We start from the raw sequence: 25,285 nt of genomic DNA, 5'->3' as shown, positions 1-25,285 counted from the left end.
AAAAAGGTGTCATTAATATGTGTTGAACATATAGTAGGTGTATTCCAGTTTCAATAGGGGTGATTTGATGTGTAGTTTGTAATGTTACCTGTGGGTATTTTTGGCATGACATTGTGTCTTTCAGTACCAGTTTTATGCACATGAATCATTATTACTAACAAATTGTGAGTATATATTTATGTATAATAAATTTGCACATTCCATTTTGTATCTTTCATCAAGAATCTATACTGCATGTTTTCCACATGAAGTTTTTCATCAATTCCTCCTTTTTGAGTGTGTTTTCCCTGCATCATTTTCAGCTCCCAGAACGTTCCTTCCTAGTCGACCAGAAATTCATGATTACACTCCAGACTCATTGGAGTTGGTATGGCAACGACCTTTGATTGACACCCTCACTCCTCTGTTTTACCGCATTGAGGTGCAGGAACCACCCAGTATTGACTGGCGCCCTCTTGTGTCTGATATTTCTGATACCCGCTATCGTGTGAGTGGCCTGCAGCCTAGTCGTGACTATAACTTCAGGATTGTACCGTACCATGGTACAGATTACTGGGAACCTCTTCCTCCAGTTTCTATTACTTCTTTACCAGGTAAAAGGAGTTGGTTCACTATGTAGTGTTATTAGCCTTTAAATTCTTGTAAAAGGAACAGGTTTAATAAGTAGTGTTGTTGGTCCTGGAAATAGTCAGTCTTTATTTTTTTTAATGATTGAAATATTTCTTTACATTTTGTAAAACTTCTGCACTTAAATATGATGTTATTGTGACATTAAGTCTTTTAAGCATGTCTGGTTTTGATTTTTGTTGTTTAATACAAAATTTGTTTTTGCAAGTCCATAAAAAGTACTTTTTTTTCTACCAAGCCATTTTACGTTGTATGGTGACTTTACGTTCATATTACCTATCCTTTAAACAGATGTTTAGAAGCACAGGTTTTCAGCTCAAAAATTTTATTTATAAAGCTAGTTAACTTTTTAATGATTTAGATTTGATGAAAACTTTATTGCAAATCATTTTCAGAGGGTATGTTTTGTTTATAACATTAAATTATGTCTCTTTTAGTTAAGCCAAGATTCAGGCCTCATGAACCACGCATTACACCAATAGGAAGTGACTCACTGAAGTTGTCATGGCAACCAGCTGACATCCCAGTGTATCCAAGGAAACCTGTGCCAATCAGATACATTGTTGACATGAGAACACTGCCACGCTATGATTGGACACCATTAGCTCGTAATGTTACAGACACAACATACATTGTGAAAGGACTAAGTCCAAGTAAGGAGTACGAGTTCAGGATCAGACCCCAGACAGACTATGGTATCGGAGAGCCTACCTTACCTGTCACTTTCTACAGGAAACCAGGTAAGGTCATGAACTTAGAAGGTAGAAGGACTTGACTATTTAAAAGACACATGATTGGCCCAATGAAATATATTCTTGTTTCTCAGATTCTACCTTGTCTCTTTTCAAAGATGCCTTTTTTTCCTTATTGGTTTTTCCCTGTAAAGTACCTTTCAATGGAAATTTGACTAATTTCTTTACTTTCTGAATTGTAAAAAGTTGTTTTGATCATAAATGTAACTTTCTGAAAAAAAGAGATTGTTAGGAATATTGAAAAAAAAAATTTTCAACAAGTTACCTGTATCTTAGCTGAACCTGTATTTAACACATTTTTGACATCTTTAGCAGCAAGCCAGTACATAAATCATAATACCTTTTACAGTGCCAATGGTCAGACGGGAACCTGTAATATCCAACATCTATGGTGACTCAGTTTTGTTGTCATGGCAACCAGCTGAGGTCAAAGGTGACTACAAGTTCCCACCTACAGTGACCTATAGCATTGAGATGCAGGAGAGGCCTGGGGTTGGTCCATGGTTGCCAATGGTTACAGGAATCTCAGGCACTAATTACCAAGTGACTGGACTACATCCTGATAGAGAATATTTCTTCAGGGTCAGAGGTCATGTTGGTGATGTTTTCGGTGAGCCATCTGCTCCAGTTTACTTGACACACAGAGCTGGTATGTTTAATATTCAATGCAGCTATTTTTTAACTGTTTCTAAATAAATACTGTCAAAACTACTGTGAAATAAGAAAAGTTTCTGGCTTGTTACATTCTGATTTACTTATGAGTATGAAATATTCCATCTCAATCCTTTCAAAACTGTTAAAGAATTGAAGTACAGTTTTCCAAATAACTCTTTAAAATTTGTTAAAAATCAACTTTAAATTTGATAAAGTCAGAGTCTCCTGCTACAAAATATAAAGCAAGAAATGGTCCTTAATTGAAAAGATCAGATAGAACCTATGGCAGGCCAAAGTGGACAAAAATCAATATTTTGTAATATTAGAAAATACTTATTTTTGTCCACTTTGGCTTGCCATAAGAACCAGCCTATAAAATATATATATTTCTTTTGAAAAAAAAACCACTATCACCAACTGACCAAGGTCACTGTATTGAGGTGTCTACAAATTGAGATAAATACTGACTATTGAATTCATTTTTTTTTACAATACTAAAGAAATGTTTCAATATACCATAGAAAAATGAGAAAAAAATTAAACTGCTTTTCACCCACACTCTCACAAGTCTCTGACATTCTCTGCGTAATAGATAATTCTGCTTCTTTTTTCTGCTTATGCAAATTATTTTTACAACAACACATAAATACAATGTGATAATATTCATGGAAACATGTGTCTAAAAGGGTCCATCTTCTCTCAAAATATAACATTGGATTATTCTTCTTGAGTATGTTCATAGGCAATTTTACAATATTACAGACCTTTGCATGCTTAGCTTGAAATTATTGAACCAAAAAATCTTATATACAACAAACTTTTGGCTCAGGCATTATCTAAAAAGGACAGAAATGATTTTAAACTTTTAGAAATATTGAGGAATGGGGATATTGTATGGGTTGGGGATTCTGATCAGGGAGGATGGGAATTTTTTTTTCAGGTATTTATTGACATGAAAAATATATTAAATTTGATTTAAGATAACAGTTTAAATGTTGAAGAATTTATAAATATAAACTTTAATTTGACAATGTAATTATTTAATAAGAAATATGCAATGGGGATTCAATGGAGGATGGGGATTTTTCAATGGGGATTGGTACAATGGTGAATAAGGGTTGGTATATGTTGGAAGTTTGAAGTTTATACCATCCAAGTGCTGTATAATGAATTCCAGTTAAGGAGGTAGACCTAGGGTAAGGGGCATAACTCATAAAATCATGGATATGTTTGTATCATATTCAATTTCACCAAAGCCTTTCAAGCTTTTATTTGAAACAGAATGAAATTAATCCAGTTACTTTGATGTTTACGTGAGAATGATGTAAAATTCTTAATACAAACGTTCCAATGATTTGTAAGAGTTGTGTCCTTTACCTTAGGTCTACCTCCTTAAGAGAAAACAACATTTGTTTTGTATTTTTCCTGCAGGTCCTCCAAAGATGCCACATGAACAACCATACATCTCAGAGCTAAATCCTAACTCTGTCCATCTACAATGGAGGGCTGTTCATCTACCATACAGAATTACTGACTATGCACCCGTTACATACAGGTTAGAAGTTCAGGAGTTGCCAAGATCTGATTGGGGAATTCTGGCTGATGGAATACCACATACAGATTTTCATGTGACGAATCTCCACCCAGATAAGGAATACAACTTCCGTATTAGGGCAGTCAACAAGTATGGTCAGAGTGAACCAACACCATTAGTGATGATCAGAAGGCGTGCAGGTAAGTTGAAGAATGTCAGAGATATCTCACTTTTTGGACAAGAATATTTCAATTTTTAAATATGTGAGATATCTTTATTACACCCATTGCAGTTGGTTCATTTAAGTCAGAGATATTAAGATTCTAACACAGCTGAGAATAAAATCTCAAGACACCCATTGGTAATATTTCAAGTACATCAAAGTCTTATACGAGGGTTCTGAGATTTCCTAGTCTTGCATTTTCTGGTGAGTTTGATTCTTTATCACACTTTTAAAATTGGTTTTGTTATTGGTGTGCCAATTCTTGCTTGCTGAAATTCCTTTGAATTTACAAGGTGTCCTAAAACACTTTAATCTCATGTCACAAACATCACATATTATCTCACCCTTGGGAAAAAGCCTTGTCTCTTTAGTGAGAAAATAGTATTCCTACTTTCAGCCATTTGAGACTTGTATTTCATCCTAGGATGAGATCAAACATGTAGTGATGGTGACATCACAATTTTAAAAGTGAAAAATAACATTTTTATAGGTACACGTACAAAGTAACAGCAACAATCAGGGCATTCTCAGATGTGGTAATGATGATAAAATTGATTTTAAAATTTGGGATAAGAATCTTACACTGCCACAAAATGGGAAATTTCCAATATGCTTAGATAAAATTTTACTGTTCTTTAAATGTTAACATGAAATCTTATTCTTGCTTGGCTTAGGAGTTCTCTATTGAGGTATAATCCTTTTAGTCCATTTGTTCTTTGTGCAAATTACATGTTGTAACTACAGAATAAATTGAGAAATTTCCAGAATGAAATGATGATGATGATGATTGGGGTTTGTAATATTAGTTATATGAACACCATTTCTTTTTTTTTCCAGTTCCACCAACAATGCCAAAAGAAGAACCAATGATTTATGACATTGGTCATGGTTCACTGATGTTGTCATGGAGACCAGCAGATGTCCCATATTACCTTGGTGACTCGCCAGTGACCTATACAATCTATGTCCAGGAGCCTCCTTCAATGACCTGGCGTCCTCTCTACAGACGTATACCATACACATCATACCATGTGACCAATCTCAATCCAGATAGAGACTATGCTTTCCGTGTACAGGCAGAAAATATTTATGGCCTCAGCCAACCCACAAATACTGTCAGACTTACAAGGCTTTCAGGTAAATACATGTACACTTATGGTGGTTGCTTAAATTTTACACTTCTTGCTTTTCATGTTGGTAGAACAGTGTAAATCTGTGCAAATAGCAAAATTTTCAAATGTTATTGAAGTAACTTATATAAATGCAAAATAAATTATGTTATAAAGTTTGAGTATAAGTTATGGACTTATGTGAATTGTTCAAAAGATTTCATGGCACAAATTTCAGCTATGGATTGATTTTGAGGGTTATGACCCAAACCAATAAAAAATTAGGGACCAAGAGATTTTCATTTGTTTCCACAGAATTACTTAAGTAAATGTGTCTGCTTTCTCCTGATTTTTTGTAAATATCTACTTAGTTAATACATTTTTGTATTGATAACCATAAATAAAATTACTTTTTTTGAAGTGATGAAATATTTAGCTTCTTCTTTATGGGTATGTAGATAGTTTATACCTAGTCTACTCTGTTTTGTTGTAGACTTCAGTTCTCCAATTGACATACCAGAAATTACAGACTTTGATGAGACAAGATCTTCACTCATGCTGCAATGGAAGAGAAGGTCACACACACCATTTGACAACAAACCTGTTAAGTACCACATTGAAAGCTGGGAACCAATCAAACGCACCTGGAGACAACTTGCGGCTGATATCCCTGATACCAACTACAGATTGACGGGATTGTCACCAGAGAATGATTACATCCTTAGAATTAGAGCACAGGCTGAGAGTGTTTTGAGTGAACCATCATACCCTGTATCAACTGGAAAGTTCAGAGGTGAGAGTTCATAGGTCATTAAGTTTTTCCTTTGACAATTTTAATAGAAGTATACAGTTTTCTATGTGGTGATAGGAAAAAAATTCCAAAAATTATCTTCAAAATTTCATTTAGTTTCATTTTGTTTGATTATGAAATTGACATAAATTGAAATATTCACTTTTGAGATTAATGATCTGGGAGAAATTCCTAACTGTTTGACACATATGCTTTTTTTTGTGCTTGTCAATTTAAGAACAAATTGTTTTGAAGGAAAATATTTGTCTATGCTACAACTCCTTTGCACTTAAAGAAACTATTTTGAATTCTGATAATGTACTAAACTTTTTTAGCACGAGCTCCCATCACAAGACCTCAACTGTATGATGTGGAATCAGACTCAGTAAGGTTGTCATGGCAACCATACCCAGGAAGAACGCCACCTAGGAGATACAAACTAGAAATGAAAGAAACATCAGCCAAAGACTGGCGCTCTGTTACAACTGATGTCTATGGTACAACACACAAAGTTACAGGTCTGAAACCAAAGAATGATTACGAGTTCAGACTTCGTGGAATCACAGAACAAGGTCCGACGGATTATGTCTATTCTGTACCTCTTTATAGGAGATCAGGTAAACTGTTTTATCCCTGTCTCTCTGTACTTTTCTTTTTGTTGAAAAATGCTGCTTAAGTTTAGGTGCTACAGTTATAAAAAATGTTTGTTTTAAATCAAGTTGAATTAAGTGAATTTGAAAAACTGGACTATATGTATAGTACATGTATAAAATAAGCATGGTTACACTAGAGTATAGATAGCAGATGATACTTTCAAGTCTGCACCAATTGCATTTTAGGTAATTTTGAATATTAATTAAATAAAGCTCCTGTTAAATATCAGCAAAATAATATCAAAGCATGAACAATTGGACAATTCAAATACATCACATATCTGAAAACCTGGCCAGAACTTGGACAATTCAAATACATCACATATCTGAAAACATGGCCAGAACTTGGACAATTCAAATACATCACATATCTGAAAACCTGGCCAGAACTTGGACAATTCAAATACATCACATATCTGAAAACCTGGCCAGAACTTGGACAATTCAAATACATCACATATCTGAAAACCTGGCCAGAACTTTGACAATTCAAATACATCACATATCTGAAAACATGGCCAGAACTTGGACAATTCAAATACATCACATATCTGAAAACATGGCCAGAACTTGGACAATTCAAATACATCACATATCTGAAAACATGGCCAGAACTTGGACAATTCAAATACATCTTAATCTGAAAACATGGCCAGAACGTGGACAATTCAAATACATCACAATCTGAAAACATGGCCAGAACTTTGACAATTCAAATACATCACAATCTGAAAACATGGCCAGAATGTGGAAACAGGAAACAAATGTAGTGAACTGAATAAAATATTTTTCATCTAAAAACTGAATACAAGGAAATCAAGAGCTAATCCATTAAAGAGATTTTGATGCAATTTTATTGGAAGTTTGTGCATCATAGAATCATATGTTGGTGTGCATGAAGATATAAAACATATTTTGAAAGACTCTAAAGGCTAGTTTTAGCTTGTAGAAAGTCATTATTATCACAGTTACAAGTTGGCAAATGAAGATGTTATTTTAATTTCAGAGACATTTTCCTTGTATAAAGCAGATTTTGTATTGTTTTTCATGTTTTTATGTATTTTTCAGTGTCCTTTTAATGCTGTACTCTCTTGTCATTTCAAGATCAGGATAATATTATCTCTTATGCATTTGAACTCTGTGTACATTTTTAATTATTTCTAATTTGAATATTTTTTTACTTTGCTTTGAGGGACAAAGCTATTTTAAATATATTTGTACTCTTTATAGCCACTTTATTGGTGAAGTCTTTCTTGGACACCCCTCTATACCTGCATTGTAAGTTCAAGCAGTCTTTCCCCAATTATGTATGTCATTTCTAATCATATTTAGAAACCATTTATATTTCAGACTACCTATGTATATAGGACATCACTGATTCTCTGTCACCATGACTTTCGTATGCCATTGCCTAGTATATGATCCTGATCTTAATTATTTGCTGTATATTTCAGTGATTCCACGCTTGCCTTTAGCTGGTGTTGATGTCGTAGATGTTGATGACGATTCTGTAGATCTTAGATGGCGTATGGTTGACATCCCAGCATTTGGTTATGATGAGAAGCCTCTTGCTTACCTGATAGAGGCTCAGCAGCTGCCAAGATATGACTGGGTCCCTGTTGCCAGTGGAATCTCAGATACCAAATACAAAGTGAAGAACCTTCAACGGAACCAGGATTATGTGTTTAGAATCCGTGGAGAGTTTCCCTCTGGCCTTTCCCAACCCTCCCAACACATCTCTGTTTTCCGCAGACCAAGTGAGTCCCAGTTTTTAACCTCATATATTCCTTATCGTAGTGCTAGCAGTAATCGTAGCACGCCTAAAAGTGCACCCATTGTAGCACGACCTAGCCAGAATGTAGCACCAATTAGTACTAACAATCTTAGATCTAAGCAGCAAAAATTCTTAGACAATATACAACAACTAGATAAAAGAAAGAGTGCATTGCTTCAACAGGTCAAGAAGTTTGAAGAAGGGCTGAAAAACTTTGGAAAAGTGGATCTACCTCCTCTAAGCCCAAGGTCAAGGAGAGATAAGTTCATGACAGAACAGAAAAAGCCAAGAGTTGCTAAAACTGAAAAGAAGGCAGATTTTATGTCCACACTTGACAAGTTCCGTAGGTTTGAACCAAAACCCATGCCAAAGTCCACTTATAATAGCATGAGTAGTAGTATGGTTGACCTGACAAGCATTAGAGGATCGTCAGTTGACTACAGACCTTACTCACGAACTCCAAGCAGAAGCACACCAACAAGAGGTACTCCTAGCAGAGAGATATCAACTCCTAAGCCTATAAGACCATATCAGAGATCTGCATCTGATTTGTATCGCCCAAGACCAAGCAGTTACACACTGGATGATATTGCATTACGCACAAGGATAAATGACATTCAGTTTAGAAGACGTGAGAGTCCATCACCAATGCCAAGGCATACTGCCTCATCTAACTCTGTTTCCTCCAGATTTAGAGACCGCAGGATGTACTCCAAGAGAGAATCTTCAATTCCAATGCAGGGAAAACAAGAGAGAAAGCCATCACCACCAAAAATGGAAGAGGTGTCCCGTAGATCTTCCTCATGGCATGGTGAATCAATGTCAAAAGAGAAATCTCCACTTAGATCAGAAATAAAGGAAGACAGAAGTCGGTCTGAGTCACGCCATGGTTCCCTTTCACTGATTGGTCAATCAGTCTACCATGATACTGCATCACGCTCTTCTAGTATAACACAAAGACGTTCAGTGAGTCGAGCTCCTTCTCTACCCCCAATTGGAGTATCAGCCAATATCTCGAGCACAATGTCGAAATTCATGCAGTCAGTTAATCGGAACCAGTCTTATGATAGACAAGGAAGTCTAACTGATCTGTCCTCACTTCCTCGTAGGAGTTACTCAGTTTCAACAGACATAAAGTTTCACAAACCAGGAGTTGATACCAGATCAGCCTTTAGCTCTAGATCGAGAAGTCGATCTGTCACTGGCTCTGCAGGACGATCTGCATCTGCTAAATACCAGAGAAGTACTTCCCCAGGGTTAATTGACTTGCCAATGGGCTCAACTTACAGACATGCCTCTAGAATGAGGAGTTTGTCAGCTGCCTCTGGTAGCTCTGTTCCTATACCAGAAGAAAGCAGATTAACAAGACAAAGAAGGTCTTCAGTGCTGTCTACTGACTCTCTGCCGAAACCTAAAAAGAATGTTTCCTACACATCGTATGTGCCAAAGACAAAATGCTTCAGAGATGCCACTCCTGTGAGCAGAAGCACAACTCCTGCACCTTCTCTTACTAAGACTCCTCCCTCTACCAGAAAGTTCAGTCCTTCAAGGGCAACTCCTGCTAGAACCATATCCCCTCCTCGATCAAAGGCATCGAGCCCTGCTCCATCAGATACTGTCTATATAGTTAGAGAGAGGGCATCCTCAATTAGCAGTGCTGGGTCAGGTCACCACTTGCCACCCCGTATGAGGACATCTTCAATAAGTAGTTCTGGGTCAAGCAGAAATCCTATGGTTCCTGGCGGTAGACACCGTGCATCCTCCCTTTCGAGTGCCGGATCATCACGTGGTTACTTACCTAAACCATCAGAAGTGATGGAGCGTGACAAACCAGCTTGGATCAAGTCTATAGTAGGAAGATTTAAGAAACATTTGGCCTAAAATATCTGTTAGAGACAACTATGGAATATCAAAATTTTGAAAATATTTGTTTGTCCTCGATTATTGTTTTCTGTTTATCATTTCAAGGTGTGAGGAGTGATGTATACAATGTTTTTCTAGGAAGCAGTAAAGAGTGAAAATATGTTTTGTATGTAAATTTATTGTTTTCGTCTTCTTTTTTGTATCATTTGTTAATATGCAAGAAAACAAGTAGTAAAAACTGACAGATATGAGATAATTAGATGTTTGATGAAAATGTATGTAGTTTATATTAATATTAAGACAAAGATAAGCAAACATTTGGAATGTTTAAGTTTCTAATTTTAAATTTGTGAGAAAGAACAATGTCAAAGATTATTGGACTGATGTATGTTTTTGAGTCAGGATAGTGTATTATCAAATGGAGAAATCCTGTAAGCCATTTGGTGGACAGATCACTTTATGTACTTGTTTGTTAAGGCGTTAGATTTTAATTTTAAGAGGAAACCTGGAAATTTTCGTAAATGATCCAACAATTTATGGATTGTTATACTTTGTGTAGGTAGACATAGAATAGTTTATTCTTTTTTGATGTGGTGTTAAAAGGTTTTAAATAGTTTGTTGATATGTGATGTTTTTTTTTTTGTGTTTGTTGTGTATTTCACCTTTTCCATTATATTTGTATTTTCATTGATATTTTATTATAACCTTTATCAATTTTTTAATAGAAAAAAAATAGATGTGACAAATATCCTGCATTTTTTATTTAGCTATATTTAAATTTGCTTCATAAATATTCTCTAGTTTCATTGCCTAAAATTAGGATGATGCCAAACATTTTTTTAAATGTATTTTTCAAAAATAATATAATAAATTTTCATTAGGCTAAGTTTTGATATATATAATTTTAAATAACTTATATCCTTTTGTTATTTATCATTATTTATTTGTTTATTTATCCTGTTATTATAGTACTATACCTTAAGCTTGTTCTTGAAAAAAAAATTGTACATTCTCATAATTGAGTGCTTTTTATTAATAATGCTTTTATTTCTTAGTATGTTACCGAGATAACCCTTCTATTTTTACTTTTGTACTATATTTTCCTGATGGCCTATTTTTGTAAAAATTCTGTATATATATTTGTTGTTAGTAGAATTTTAGTATTTATTTTTTATTTTGATATTTATTTCTTAACTCTATGTCTTTCCATTAATGTATGTTTTAGCAGCTTTCTATTTCAAGGATTATATCATCAAGGTAAAGTTCTATTTTTATCTATTTTTCAAAGGTGCGCCTGACTTTCACTTTGCTGCTTTTGGAATCAAATTTTTACTTGCAATAGTGTTATGCTGTGTTTAAATGTTAAGTAGCACTCCAGCTAAGAATGATGCAAAATGTGATTCATGGGTAAAAAACCTACATATTTTTTTATTTTTGATATTTTGTTTGAAATGTCGTAGTAAACAGAAAGTAACATGTGGTTTTTCATGTAATCTGTACTCTTAAGAGATAAAAATTATGTAGAATGCACTGTAGATTTCAAAATTGAGGGACATAACTGTAAGTGACGTTCAAATACAATAGAATCTACTGGACTTTCAATGTTGATTATCTCCTAAGAGCAGGAAGATTTGAATGAATAATTACTCATTTTATAGTATAGACCCATAAAACAACTTAATTACAAAAATAAAAATATGTACCCTTTTTTGAGTTGTATCATATTTTTTCAGATTTTGCATGATTCTTACAAAGACAGCTACTTCATGTGAACAAATCAGTATTGAATTAAAAATACATATTTTATTAAATATTGAAATCAAATGATAATCAAATGAAATTGATGCAAAATTTTCTTTTTTATTATAAAGGTGCGTTTGATCATTATTTTGCAGCTTTGTAAATTTAAATGCCATTAAATTTTTTTTTATTTGTGCTATGCTGCTGGGCTTAACTGTACGTGTAAAGAAATCCATGCTTTAGTTGTTTGTGTAAAATAAATACATTTTTTCACTTTCTGAAAAATCATATTATACTTTTGAATGTTCAGTCAGCTGCTTAATTCTACATGTGATTTTTTAAATGAAATTCTTTTTTGTATACTGTACCCTTTATAAGAAAGAATTTTGAGAACATTTCAGTAATACTTGTATGTGCATTGCCTGTTGATTAATTTGAATAAGAAATGAAAAAAAAATGATTTCAGAATAATTTCTTTTTTGTCCAGGGTTTTGTTACCACAGATTACTTGTAGAGTATACATACTTTTATCTGTTGTACTTTATGTGACTTATACTAAATCTTAGTTTGAAAAATATATATCCTATGCTAAATTGTGTATAATGTCCAACTGTGATTGTTATTGTGTTGTAGAGTCCTATGTGTTTAACCATTATGATGTTCTTTTGACTTTAAATTCTTGACCTGTTGGAATATAACATTTTTCCTGTGCACGAGAATTCTACTCTGTGATACTAATATATTTAATTATTTTTTGAAGTCTTTCAAGTTGTCCCTAAATATTTTAGCTAGATCATTCCCCTAATTGCAATATATAGTAGTCTAAAATACAAATGTATACTTTCGAATTGTTTATGGTGCAAAATAGTGCAATAGTATTTTTTGCAATAAATTCCACTATAGATGAAGTCTGATATGTATAAATTGGACCTTTTCAGAAACTGATGAGATTTAGATTCAAATTAACAAAAATGTCATAAAATTTATCATATTTGAATGTTAACAGGTCTTAAGTATTTTGGGGGGAAGGCTGTGAAAAATTTCAACGATTTGTTTCTGGAATGGTTTATATTGCAATAGTCTGGTATGCAGTAATGTGTAATAATGTGCAATATGATACTGTTTGAAGTAATTTATTAGTTTTGTTTGCAAATAAAAGTTGAACCCCCCATTAGTTGTTTGTATAGAAATTATAATATATATTTTGATCTTTCAGACATATATTCGGAGTTGCTGGATGCCCTACACGGTAAAAAAACTCGTTCAAAATGTTCTGTTCAATGGCTGTTTGTTTTATTTTGTTGGTTTTTAATCAAATTCTCATTTCTGATGTTCAAGCTTTGTTTCAAGTAAAAAATATGTTTACAACCATTTAAAAAAAATCATTTTTTTTATGTTTTGAAACAAATGCTTGAACAACTTGAATAACATGGATGACCAATATCTTTCTATTTAATCTTGAATTTTGGATTTAGTTCTTAAAGGATCATTAAAAAATGTGGAAAAGAGAAAGAAAATTTCATGGGATTTTAATTGGAATGAAAAAGAAAGATCAAACAGGAAGATGGTCTTAATACCTTTACATTTTCAGTTAAAAAGACATTATGTATATGGCTATATTGGTTTCAACAAAAGGGGGAGGTAACCCAGTCAATTTTCAGTAGCAAGGGAGATGACGAAGTCAGTTTATAGTAGCAGGGGAGATAACTCTGCATATAGCCATATAAATTCATATAAATTCATAACTTACAAATTAATGAAATTAATAACTTTGTTCACTCATAATTAATGGAAGATTTATGAAAACAGCATGAACTGTTCAAGTACTCTTAATCACTGGATTGCCCCATTGTCTCATTAAGCATGTACAAAGTGCAAGTTTTAATCTTTTTTCTCAAGTTACCTTTCTCTTGGCATGCAATATAAACTGGAACATTTTAAAACTTGTCCCCATCTTTCTGTGAAAACTTACCTTTTTTCTCCTTTATCCTACACCCAATATATTCCCTGTTTTCCTCTTGAATATAAATGTCTGATTATTTTCTTTTACTCAATTCTGGATCTTGGTGATGTTAAGTTGTTCAGATTATACTTCAGAAGCATTAATTTCCAATGTCTTTTTTTGAACTGGAAACTTATACCAGTATTAAATGTTTCTATTACATTGCAAATTATCAAGCTCTTGTTTTTTTTAAATCAGCGAATAAGACTTTTAATAATTATTTGCATTTACTTTACTTTTCTCTCAAATAATATATTAGAATATGTTTGTGTTGTAAAGAGGAGACTGGCTGTTCCTATACTGTATGGGAATATGCCTTATTAGATATGAATTTTTCAATCTGATATTTCTTATTCCGAGAGTTTTTAATTTGAAGGTTATGTGCTGTACTGCATTTGAAGATTTTGGCATTAATTATGGATTTTATGGTTGCAAATTAAGTTGACTGACAAAGCTTCAGTAAAAACATTTTTTTTACTTCAAATCCAAATTTATAGCAACAAACCATTAAATACAGTACATTCATTCTATTCTAATGCAGCTTTTGAAAATATTTGTGTAAATGTTGGGTATTTTTTTTCAAATTGAGTGTGTCAATATTGAGAAATATATAAAATCTGAAATTTACCACTTTTTCCAATGGTATTCAAAATTACACCAGATATTGCATTAGAATAAGAAATTTGTAGATGAATTTATTCCAGATTTTTCCTATAATTCCATAGAACTTTGAATCCTCCCAAAATGAACCAGTCCCATTCCATTTTTTATTCTATTTTCAGACCTGTATTTTATGCTCTTTTCTGAAATCTTATCATTATGTTATGAGTGTACATTGCTATTAATATCTTTCTTACTAGCTTGAAGGTTCTCACACCGTTCTCTCTCTATTAATTATGTTTATTTTTACTTTTAATGTGTTAATTATTGCTCACTTATTCTTGTAGAAACAAACTAAAACTTTTAAAAGTAACAGTTTACTAAAAAATGATGGGAGTACTGTAAGATAGTTAACTTTTAAAGAAGTTGAGGAAATTTGAAGAAATATTGCATTTGTGACATTGTTTGTATATAAACATATGAGGTCGTGCCTTTCCAAATAGTTGGGCAGTAAAGATATTTTTTTGGTCTGACTGTCTGTTTGATGGTATGTCTGTCCATCATATTTCAGGTGTAGATTTGTGGAGGAACAAGAAGCCACACTGATTAATTACTGTAGAGCTGTTTAAAGAATCATTTCCCATTTGTAGTTGTCTTTCCTTAAAGCAGGAAAAATGCATTGAATGAATATGATAATGGTCTCTGTATTTAAAATTTTAAAAATAATGTCAGCCTACAGAAAACAGCACATACTGATTAATATATTAATGGCCATAGGAGTGAAAAAAAGGGTTTTTTTTTTTAAGTTATAAGTTGTATGAAGAAATTATTTTTGCTAAAAAAGACATTGTTTCACATAAACCTTTACAAAGTTTCTGTTTTAAAGGAAATATTATTCATGTAAATAGCAGATAACTCTTGTATGCCTGCATTTGTAAAATGAATTTCTAATTGTAAAGGAGTTGGGATCATCTCTTGTTATTTAGTTTCATCAAAAGTAATGAACTCACCAAAAAGCTCATGTATTATTTGGCAATATTATGTTTTCAAGCATACCATATAATTCTTTTATGGACATAAACAGAGTTACGTCTCATTTACTGAAATTTTCATTGCTTGGAGCAGGTACCATATATAGAGAAATGTTATTAAGTGTAAGTATTTGTAAGAATCAGGCAAAATGGGAGAAATCCGAAACATGCATGTCAAAACCCCACCGATCTGACAATATAATTTCACTCGATGATGCTTTCTCTATTTGAAAAGAACATTTGATCTCTCTGCATCACTGGATTTGCTTGTAAATTTTTCAATAGAATGTTAGAAAAACGAGGTTTTTGGCAGAGTTATCTGCCCTTTAAATGTTGATTTACAGTGCATTTCAATAAAATTATATCTCAATGCACCAACATCATATGGAAAATCTTGTTTTTTTCCTTGATTCTGATGGTGCAAACAGTCAAATTACACTATCAAAACGGTGGGTTTTTTTATACCATGTTTCACCCGCTGCCTGACTTTACAAAGACTGACACTTAATACAAATGTATACTCATTAGGATAACAGAACCAAAAAAGTGAGAAATCTAACTGTAAATGTATTACATTTGGTGGTTGCTAATTGTTGTGGATTCTGTCAAGTGATCAATATTCAATGTGTCAAAAAAAAAGATAAGCATTATTTAAGAATTGGCTATGATAAAAATTTTGTCTCTGGAAAAATAGCATAAATTTTCCATGTGCATATTTTTTATTAAACAAAATATGCACATGGAAAATTTATGTTATTTTTCAATAGTCAAAATTTTTATCATAGCCAATTCTTATAAATTAATTTTAAAACATATTTTCATCTTTCAACATGTAAAAAGTAGCTCTGAATTTAACTGAATGTGGACGTGTCAATATTTTTTTTATTCTTTGAGATATAACAAAATTATTTTAACCAGATTATTGTATTTATCTCAAATTAATTTATATTATGGTACAGATCAGTTTTGCAAGTATTTTTTTTTTCACACTGTTCTTTTCCAACTCAAGAATAGCAAAACTATTATGTTTACAGTTATCGATTTTTTTCAACCATAAAAAAAAATCAGAAAAAGAACTTTCAGATTAATACAAAAATTAAAACAAATCAAAAGAAATGTGACACACATAAGTACATGATGGCTTCCTGGCAGAAAACAGGGGAGATAATTTTAACATTCTTTGCCCTTGAAAAGAAAACAAAAAATATGTAGAAAAAAAAAGTATTAGGTTAGAATATGTTCATCCAGAGGGAAATTGTATTTTGTGTGCAGTGTTTATACTGTGTCAAAAACTATACACTCAATCAAAATGAAAATATCTAGAGATTCATAATATAATAGTTTTCTAGCTAGGATTTTAAAAGGACGAGGTGCATGTCCTAAAAAATGGCATTTTGACGTGTTGTTGAATTATCAAAAAGGGCATGTTGAGTGGTATCAGGTTTACAGTCATAGATATAGTCACATTTCACCATTTTGACCTGAGAAAATACCTCGTTGCCTTAGACTAATTTTGTAAAATTTCGGATGTTTGTCCACTATTTTCAAGTTTTCTGCTGTGCTTGCATCATAATACTTGGTTAGAAATGAATAATATCGCCATAACATCAATGTTGGTCATTAAGGTGCCTTCATGTTTATTGGTGTACAAATGTCCTACTTTAGCAACACATCATTTATCATGGAACAGACAACTTGACAAAGAAGTAATTGCTTGTTACATAAGGCACCATGTAATTCATGGAGTGGAGTCATTGCATGGATATGTCAATGTGGATTCGAAGAGTAGATAGTTGGGTTAAAACTTTCAGTGTTATTTCTAAGTAACATATTGAGGGTGTAAATTGTAATATTTTGAATAGTCAAAGTTAATTAAACCAGGAACTTTTAATCTCACGTTGAAATGCAGTTGGATGTTCAGCATTTTGATTAAACTTCTTTCAATGTATTTTTCTGACAGATAAAAGAACAGTGTTCCAATGTCCCCTGGGAAATAAAAAAAAGTGCAGATAATTTTAAATTCACTGAAATTTTCTACGTCCAAGAGCCATAACTTCCCTAAAAATCAATCAACCATAACCAAAGTCTAACTTGTTTTTTGTTGATTTTGAAGGAGTGTTATCATGGATTTCATTACTTTTGTTACCGTGGTAACAGAGCGTATTTTAAGGTATATTTACACTTATTGTAGACCTTTTGGTGATCTCTATATTTACTATGTTTATAGAGGTTATTCGATGATGCATTTGTTGTGTTTCACCATATCTATTCTTTCTTCTATTCTTTACCTTTATTGAACGATAATAAACTGACATTTATGCATCACTTAAATGTAAAATCTTGAACGTGCCTGTACAATTAAAAAAAGCAATAATTGTACTTTGCACAAGTCGAAAATGGTGGAAAATTTAAGATAGGGAAGTAAGATGAACTATTGATTTGCATTCTGGATCTACAAATGTAATACAAAACTTTCTTTTAAAACATGCAGAACAAATAGTATTGGAATTACATGACTGTCACTTTTTCATGATTTCATATCAGATATTGATTGCTGATCATTTTTGCCTTTCATGTTATTTTAGCAAAGAAAATTGAGAAAAAAAATATTCTCAGGTAATGCATTACATAACTGGCTTCATAAGAAGCAAGCTTGTGGGATGAGATCACTTCTTATTTTTATGACAAATACAAATATATATGTTCAAACACATTTACAAAATAGTACATTATTAAGAATGCATTAAAATATTGTAACCCATGAGGTCTCTTATAATCTTTCTACTATATGTGGTAAAAAAAGTCATTAGAATGCACCATCATTTCCTATCAAAGGGAGATAAATCCTATTTTGCATTTCATGCAAAAACCTTGAACAAAAAGGCTCCATATGAAAAATAATTATCTTTTCCATAAATTATATTCCCCAAGCTACCTTATATCATTTCGAAAGATAACTGACCAATTTTCGAATGATACACTTAGTTCTAATTTCACCTGATACTTAGTTGGACTGCTATGTAATAAATTATGGTTAATTTTCAAATGATATTCTTGGTTCTTAGTTTGTCTGATTCTTGGTTGGGCAGATGTTTATGAATTGTTCTTTGGTTAGAGTTTTTTTTACACAACTGCAAACTTTTTGGTACTATTCCACTGCTGTCATTGTTGTGTAGCATCCATTAACTTTCTTTGCTTCTACAATAATGTGAGTAAACTTATTAGATCATATTGAAATTTTGACATATTTTTTTATAACAAGGATCCTATAGTTAAAATGTGCAGATTTTTGCCCCACCACCTTTAAAAAAAGGGCACTAAAAGGTAGAAAATAGGTGAAATAATTAGAGTTGACAGAAGTAGCTATTGTGTATTATTGATCTGATTTTGATGATTCTGTCATTGATGGGTTCCTTTTGAAATTCGGTTTTCAAGTGTTTTTTTACAGAATTGACTTGTCTATTAGATTCTAATTCTGGAATTCTTGTTCGAAATGAGCTGAAAGAAACTGGAGAATAGTTCTTATATTTGCATAATGTATTACAATTAAAGTTTATAACAAAATCCATGTGTATTCAATGATTTTTTATGGCTTGGCTAAAGAATCAAATAATTAGTAAACTTTGACACTAATGGCCTTGAACATTGGCCCATTTAAACACACTCGGCGGGTGTTTCTAGAAAAGCAGAGGACGCTTACCCTACCGGTGCACCTGGTCCATGCTCCCAGTTTTTAGTGGAGTCCGAGTTGCTCATTATCTTTTGTTACTTTGTATGTATGATTTTAGTTACTTTATGTTCTTTGTTGTGTATGTCTCTTTTCCATGTCTGGTCTTTGTCCCTGGATTACATTCTTTTGATTACCACTATAACCTTGGTTCCCTTGATTACTCTTTTTATAGCCCATAAGCTTATACATGTAATTGCTTGATCCGGTAACCCATGATTCAGTTTATGTGGTCTTGGAGTCTTAAAGAGGTAGATCTAAGGTAAGGGACTCAACTCTTGAAATAATTGGAACGTTTGTATGCAGGCTCTTTATATCAATCTCATGTAACTTGGATTGATTTCATTCTGTTTCAAATGAAAGCTTGAAAGGCTTTGGAAAAGTTGATTATGATACAGACATAACACTGATTTCAAGAGTTATACCCCTTACCCTAGGTCTACCTCCTTAAATGACAGTAAAACCATAGGCATATCCAAGAAAAACTGGAAATCACTTGAGCCTCCCCCTTTAATCCAAGTAAATGGGTTCCCCATTTTCAAAATTTCTGGACCGCCAATGAAACCCTTTTGTTCTAATGTTTGTTTAAAATCAGTCTACATACATAAATTAGATTATGTTTCTCATTGTATTTAATGACCTGGTCCAAAATCTCAGTCTTATCCAGTGTTCAGGAATACTTTTCTTTAAGAAATACATAATTAATTTTCTGCTGTCTTTGAAAATAATCTTGTAATATCATCTGTCAGTAATTGCCTTGATCTTTATCTATAAAAGGTTTGTTAGAGTTAGCCTTCACTCATTAGCTTTGTCTCATTTTACTTTACAGCCTTGTTTTAAAAATAAGAATCAGTTGGCATGGCCTAACATTCTAACATTGTTTGTTGATCTTGTGTTATGGCCAGTTAATACCCATTCAGCTGTAGTTCATAACATTTTATGGTCTGGCCTACAATAAGAAGAATCAGTTAGTGTAGCCTTACATCATTGATATTAGTCTACACCCAAAGTTTTTTTCTCACTATACTTTATGGCCTAACCTGAAAAAAAACAGGAATCAGTTGGTGTGGCTTTACATCATTGATAATTGTCTGAACCCAAGTTTTTTCTCACTATATTTTATGGCCTAGCCTAAAAAAAAAACAGGAATGAGTTGGTGTGGCTTTACATCATTGATATTAGTCTACACCCAAGTTTTTTCTCACTATACTTTATAGCCTAGCCTGACAATAGAAGAATCAGTTTGTGTGGCCTTACTTTAAAATATAAGATGATCTTTTATTATGGTGATTAGTCTACACACAAGCTGTATCTCATTATATGTTATGGCCTTGCTTTAAGCTTGTGTGGCCTAATTAACATCAGTTATTATCTGCCCTGTATATTAATTTTTTACTCTCTTTTAAAATGAAGAAATAGTTTGTTTGGTTTAGTGATTGTTAGTCAAGATCTACATCAAGTTGTTTCTCACTGTACTTTATTTTCAGGCCATAAACTGAAAAATCAGTTGATGTGGCCTAAAATTATTGGATGTGATCAATCTGCTCAAATCAAACCAGTTACATCTCATAATGGCCTGGCCTAAAACCCAAAGAATTACCTGTGGTGTGGCCTAACATAAACTGACAGTAATGACCTTTACCTTGATTATGAGGGTCAGCTGGATCATATATTAATATTGACCTGGCCTTAAACAAAGAATCAATTTGTGTGGCCTAATATTTACTGAAAGTAATGACATTGATGTTGTGTTGAGTGTTTATTAGAATGGTCAGTTTACACCCAATCAGCTGTATCTCATTAACACATCTTGTGTTTTATTACTTGGACAATCATTCACATGATAAATTAGGGTAACTCTTCTTCTTTATTACTCTTCCTTCAAATTCTGAATTTCCAGATGTGTATGGCATGTACTCATGTTTAAAGGCCATATTTATAACTATAGAGAAATTCACAGGATGATGACTTGTGTAGTTTTCAGGTATTATATATATTTTAGGAAGCTCCCTTTAGTTTTTCTATTTATTCCACTTTTGGTACCTCCTGACTGCAGCTAAGAAAGTTTGGGGGTATTATAAAAATCATACTGTGTGTCTGTCTGTTCATCTAGTTGTCATCATATTAAGATGTGCGTGAAAGTTTACAATTTTTGTTGGAGGATTCTGATAGGGGATAATCCAAATTAATGATTGAATATTTAACTCCATTTGAATTTGGAGTTTTTTCTAGTTCATCTCAAAACTATGGGATTTTGAACATGCAACAAGAATAGGGATGGGTGGATGCATTATGTTGTTTATCGCAGCTGTTTATTTGTTTGATCTCAGTTGTTTGGTTAAGGAGGTAGACCTAGGGTAAGGGACATAACTCTTGAAATCAGTGATATGTTTGTATCATATTCAATTTCATCAAAGCCTTTCAAGCTTTCCTTTGAAACAGAATGAAATCAGTCCAAGTTACTTTGATGCTTACATAAGATTGATGTAAAATGGTGAATTCAAACTTTCCAATGATTTATAAGACTTTACCATAGGTCTACCTCCTTGAGTGTAGTATGTTAACACTATAATTATGTTCATTTTGTGTGAAAAATACTAAATAAATGCATTTTGACATCAAAATTTGCTTTTACGTAACAATCTCCAACATGAGATTGCGGCAATTGAGAAAAAAACTTCCAAATGAACTGTTACAAAGGTGAACATCAGATATGGTTCATGCATTTGATACTTGTGTTCTAATTGCTCAAAATTTCCTGTGCTGTGTTCTTGTTCTTTATATTTAATAATTATCCTCAGAATATACTATTATGTCTTATTGTAATTACCCCTGACTTCTGAAGGAATTCCATACTGCTGGTACTAACATCTTAAAATAATACTATACTTCAATCACAGAGAATGATGATGTTAATATATTGTTATATCTTATTGTGGGTACCCATGATCCCTGACCTCTTATGGAATTCCATACCACTGGTGGTAGCATCTTATATTAAATGTGTACTACACTTCAATTACAGAGAAAGAAAATAGATAATACATAGTTTATCTTTACATTCTATACAATATTATGGCAAGAAAAACACAAATATTAATGTCTGTCTGATACATCAAGAGAGTTCCATAATGACAGGATGAGTGATTTTGTACAGGTGGTAAGGATACGTTTTATCTTCCTTCTTGGTGGCATAATGCAATTTACAGAGTGGAATTTTAAAGTGGAAATTTCTTATTTTGCTTTTCGGTCATTTATTAAATACAAAACAAATTTGAAACTTGCAAAGTATACAGCATTGTTTTCCCTAATTTTTGTCCCCTAATTTTTTTTGTAATGCTTTTAAATTACCAATTGATGTTATATTTTGTATGTAGTCTTACTATGAGAAGTTACAAATTAAGTTAAACTTTGGTTATGGTTGATTGATTTTTAGGGAAGTAATGGCCTTTGGACGTAGAAAATTTCAGTGAATTTAAAATTTTCTGGACTTTTTTTTTTATTTCCCGGGGTACATTGGAACGCTGTTCTTTTATCTCAGAAAAATACACTGAAAGAAGTTTAATCAAAATGCTGAACATCCAACTGCATTTCAATGTGAGATTAAAAGTTCCTGGTTTAATTAACTTTGACTATTCAAAATATTACAATTTACACCCTCAATATGTTACTTAGAAATAACACTGAAAGTTTTAACCCAACTATCTACTCTTTGAATCCACATTAACATATCCATGCAATGACTCCACTCCATGAATTACATGGTGCCTTATGTAATAGGCTATTACTTCTTTGTCAAGTTGTCTGTGTCCTGATAAATGATGTGTTGCTAAAGTAAGACATTTGTACACCAATAAATATTTTTCCAAGGTTATGGATTCTCTAGGGCATTGCTTTGGGTTATTATCAAGTTTTGCGCAAAAAAATGAGATAAATTTCTCAGATGTCATGATAAATGATGTGTTGCTAAATTGGGACACAGGTATAAGTGTGGCAATAAATATCTTACCAAGGTCAAACAATCATTGGAACATTGCAGTGGCCGTAATCATAATTTAGTCAGAATTTATGGAAAGGTTTGGCTGAACCCAGGACATTCCCTAAATTGGACTCTCTGTCATTAGCTTTTAGTTTCTTTAATATGACATACTGTTTAATGGTGTCCCATTGATTAATGATTCCTGGAAAAATATATTCTGTCAGTCAGCCCAATTACGGTCCATGCACAAGTCGTTAGATGGCATTAAGCCTAGAGGGGTTTGATTGTTGTTATGTTATTTGCACAATATTTGTTTTCTTTTTTTTTTTGGTTTTTCATTTCTTAATTTTAGAGCATTGATAAGTCAAGAAGTGTTCTAGGGGTTAGAACCCCTCCTTTTTGTTGAAAACAGGAATCAAGGGAACTAAGATAGTAGCAGAAATCTAAAGAATGTAATCCAGGGACAAAGACCAGACGTGGAAAACAGACACTCACAACAAAGGACGTAAAATAACCAAAATAATACGTACAAAGTAACAAAAATAAATGAGCAACTGGTCTTCACTAAAAAATGGAAGCATTGACCAGGTGCATGAGTAGGGTACGCGTCCTCTGCTTTTCTAGAAACACCTGCAAGGTCAAGTCCAGGGTAGACAAAAGAGGAAAGGAAAACTATGATATGTTGAAAAAGTCAGTTTTCATGGTGCAGATTCTGTGAATTCCATGCAATATTTTTGAAAAAATGAACAAATAATGACTTGGACCCTCTGTTTTCTGAACCTGTCTGTAACCACCCCCCCCCCCTTTTTCAAAATTTTTAGATCTGCCCTTGTGGGGTTTAGACTATAGCACTGAAAATAGACATTTCAGTATGTACATTATGTATTAATTTATTCCTTAAGACTGTTGTCCTTTTGATCTTCCTGGTTGTATTTTCCTCACTGGATAGTTCTTGCTTTTTAGTTAAGTTTTTTATTCACATTTTTGAGGTTCAGTGTTAATAATCAGACCTTTATAAATTGATGCAAATTTTATCTAAAAAAGATTTATTAAGCATATATGGGAATTTAGGTAGGGATGGAGTAAAATTTGTAATACATAGGTTGAAACACAAAAAAAGCAAGCATTGCACAAATCAGTTTTTGAGAATATTCACATAAAGTTAATAAAACATATTTAAATTCTTATTTAGTAGGACATATAATTCAAGACTTTTGAATTGCCGTATTTGGCAATCAGCACTGCCTTTCACTCAAAATCCTGAATCTGTCCATTTGAGGAGGTAGACCTAGGGTAAGGGACACAACTAGTACAGATCATTGGAATGTTTGTATTCAGCATTTTACATCAATCTTATGCAAGCATCAGAGTAACTTTGACTGATTTCCTTCTATTTCAAAAGAAAGCTTGATAGCATTTGGTGAAATTGAACTAATACAAGCATATCACTAATTTCAAGAGTAATGTCCCTTACCCTAGGTCTACCTCCTTAAAGAACAGACACATTTGAGGTAAAATTGTAAGAAATGGGATAGAAACCCAGGCAAAGTAGAGAGAAAAGACAGTGAACCCAGACACATGAAATTCAAATCAGCTGCATGTTTTTACAATGGAAAGTTTTTTAACAACTATGTTCTAAATAGAAGCCAATAATGACTCTAGTTTAATGGTAGTTGATAGGAATAGGCTGTAAATGACAAAGGCTTTTGATGTTTGTATGTTGTGGAGTAATTACTATAACATAACTTGAAATCCGTGCTGACGTTGATCTGTGTTGGTGTAAGGTACTGTCACAGATGTCAAGGCAAACTTGTCAGTGTTAAGTACCAGTCCATGTAAAATTCAGACATAGTGAAAAAAACCACCAAACATAAATATAATTATGACAAAGGCTTTTGATGTTTGTATGTTGTGGAGTAATTACTTATAGGATAATTAATTGGTGAGAATGAATAACCAAAATATTATCAAGAGTGCCGAAGAACGCCTAGATTTAAAGAGTGTGCGGAATTTGTTCCGCGCACGAGTTAAATCTTCAAGCGTTCTTGGCACAATTGATAATATTTTGGTTATTCACAATAACCAATTGATTATCCTATTTATTATATAGATTTTCTTCATAATTTATCAATATTTTCAACATGAATTTTAAATTCTGTGATTGGCAGATTGATATCTATGTTGTGATGTTTGGCGGGAGAAAGTCCAAGAGTGAAATTACCGAATT

General features: G+C 32.7%; 1 protein-coding gene across 10 annotated transcripts in view; it reads left to right on the top strand.

Moving 5' to 3' along the window:
- Positions 1-25,285, top strand: part of LOC148600119 (twitchin-like) — a 102,780-nt gene that overhangs the window by 33,402 nt on the left and 44,093 nt on the right. For 9 of the 10 annotated variants that reach the window (XM_088558293.1, XM_088558294.1, XM_088558292.1 and 6 more), the window contains 9 exons: positions 303-593; positions 1,065-1,367; positions 1,729-2,028; positions 3,465-3,767; positions 4,628-4,927; positions 5,393-5,692; positions 6,025-6,306; positions 7,797-8,099; positions 12,936-12,968. In XM_088558293.1, the coding sequence (XP_088414419.1) occupies positions 303-593; positions 1,065-1,367; positions 1,729-2,028; positions 3,465-3,767; positions 4,628-4,927; positions 5,393-5,692; positions 6,025-6,306; positions 7,797-8,099; positions 12,936-12,968 (2,415 nt within the window). The remainder of the gene's footprint in view (positions 1-302; positions 594-1,064; positions 1,368-1,728; positions 2,029-3,464; positions 3,768-4,627; positions 4,928-5,392; positions 5,693-6,024; positions 6,307-7,796; positions 8,100-12,935; positions 12,969-25,285) is intronic. The other variant, XM_088558297.1, reaches the window with a different exon arrangement.

This window comes from Perna viridis, chromosome 13, assembly GCF_037379345.1.
Source record: "Perna viridis isolate PV_CMFRI_1.1 ecotype Kerala chromosome 13, ASM3737934v1, whole genome shotgun sequence".
In the NCBI taxonomy this organism is placed as follows: domain Eukaryota; kingdom Metazoa; phylum Mollusca; class Bivalvia; order Mytilida; family Mytilidae; genus Perna; species Perna viridis.
Note: the sequence above shows the minus strand (reverse complement) of the source record. Positions and strands in the feature narration are given on the sequence as shown.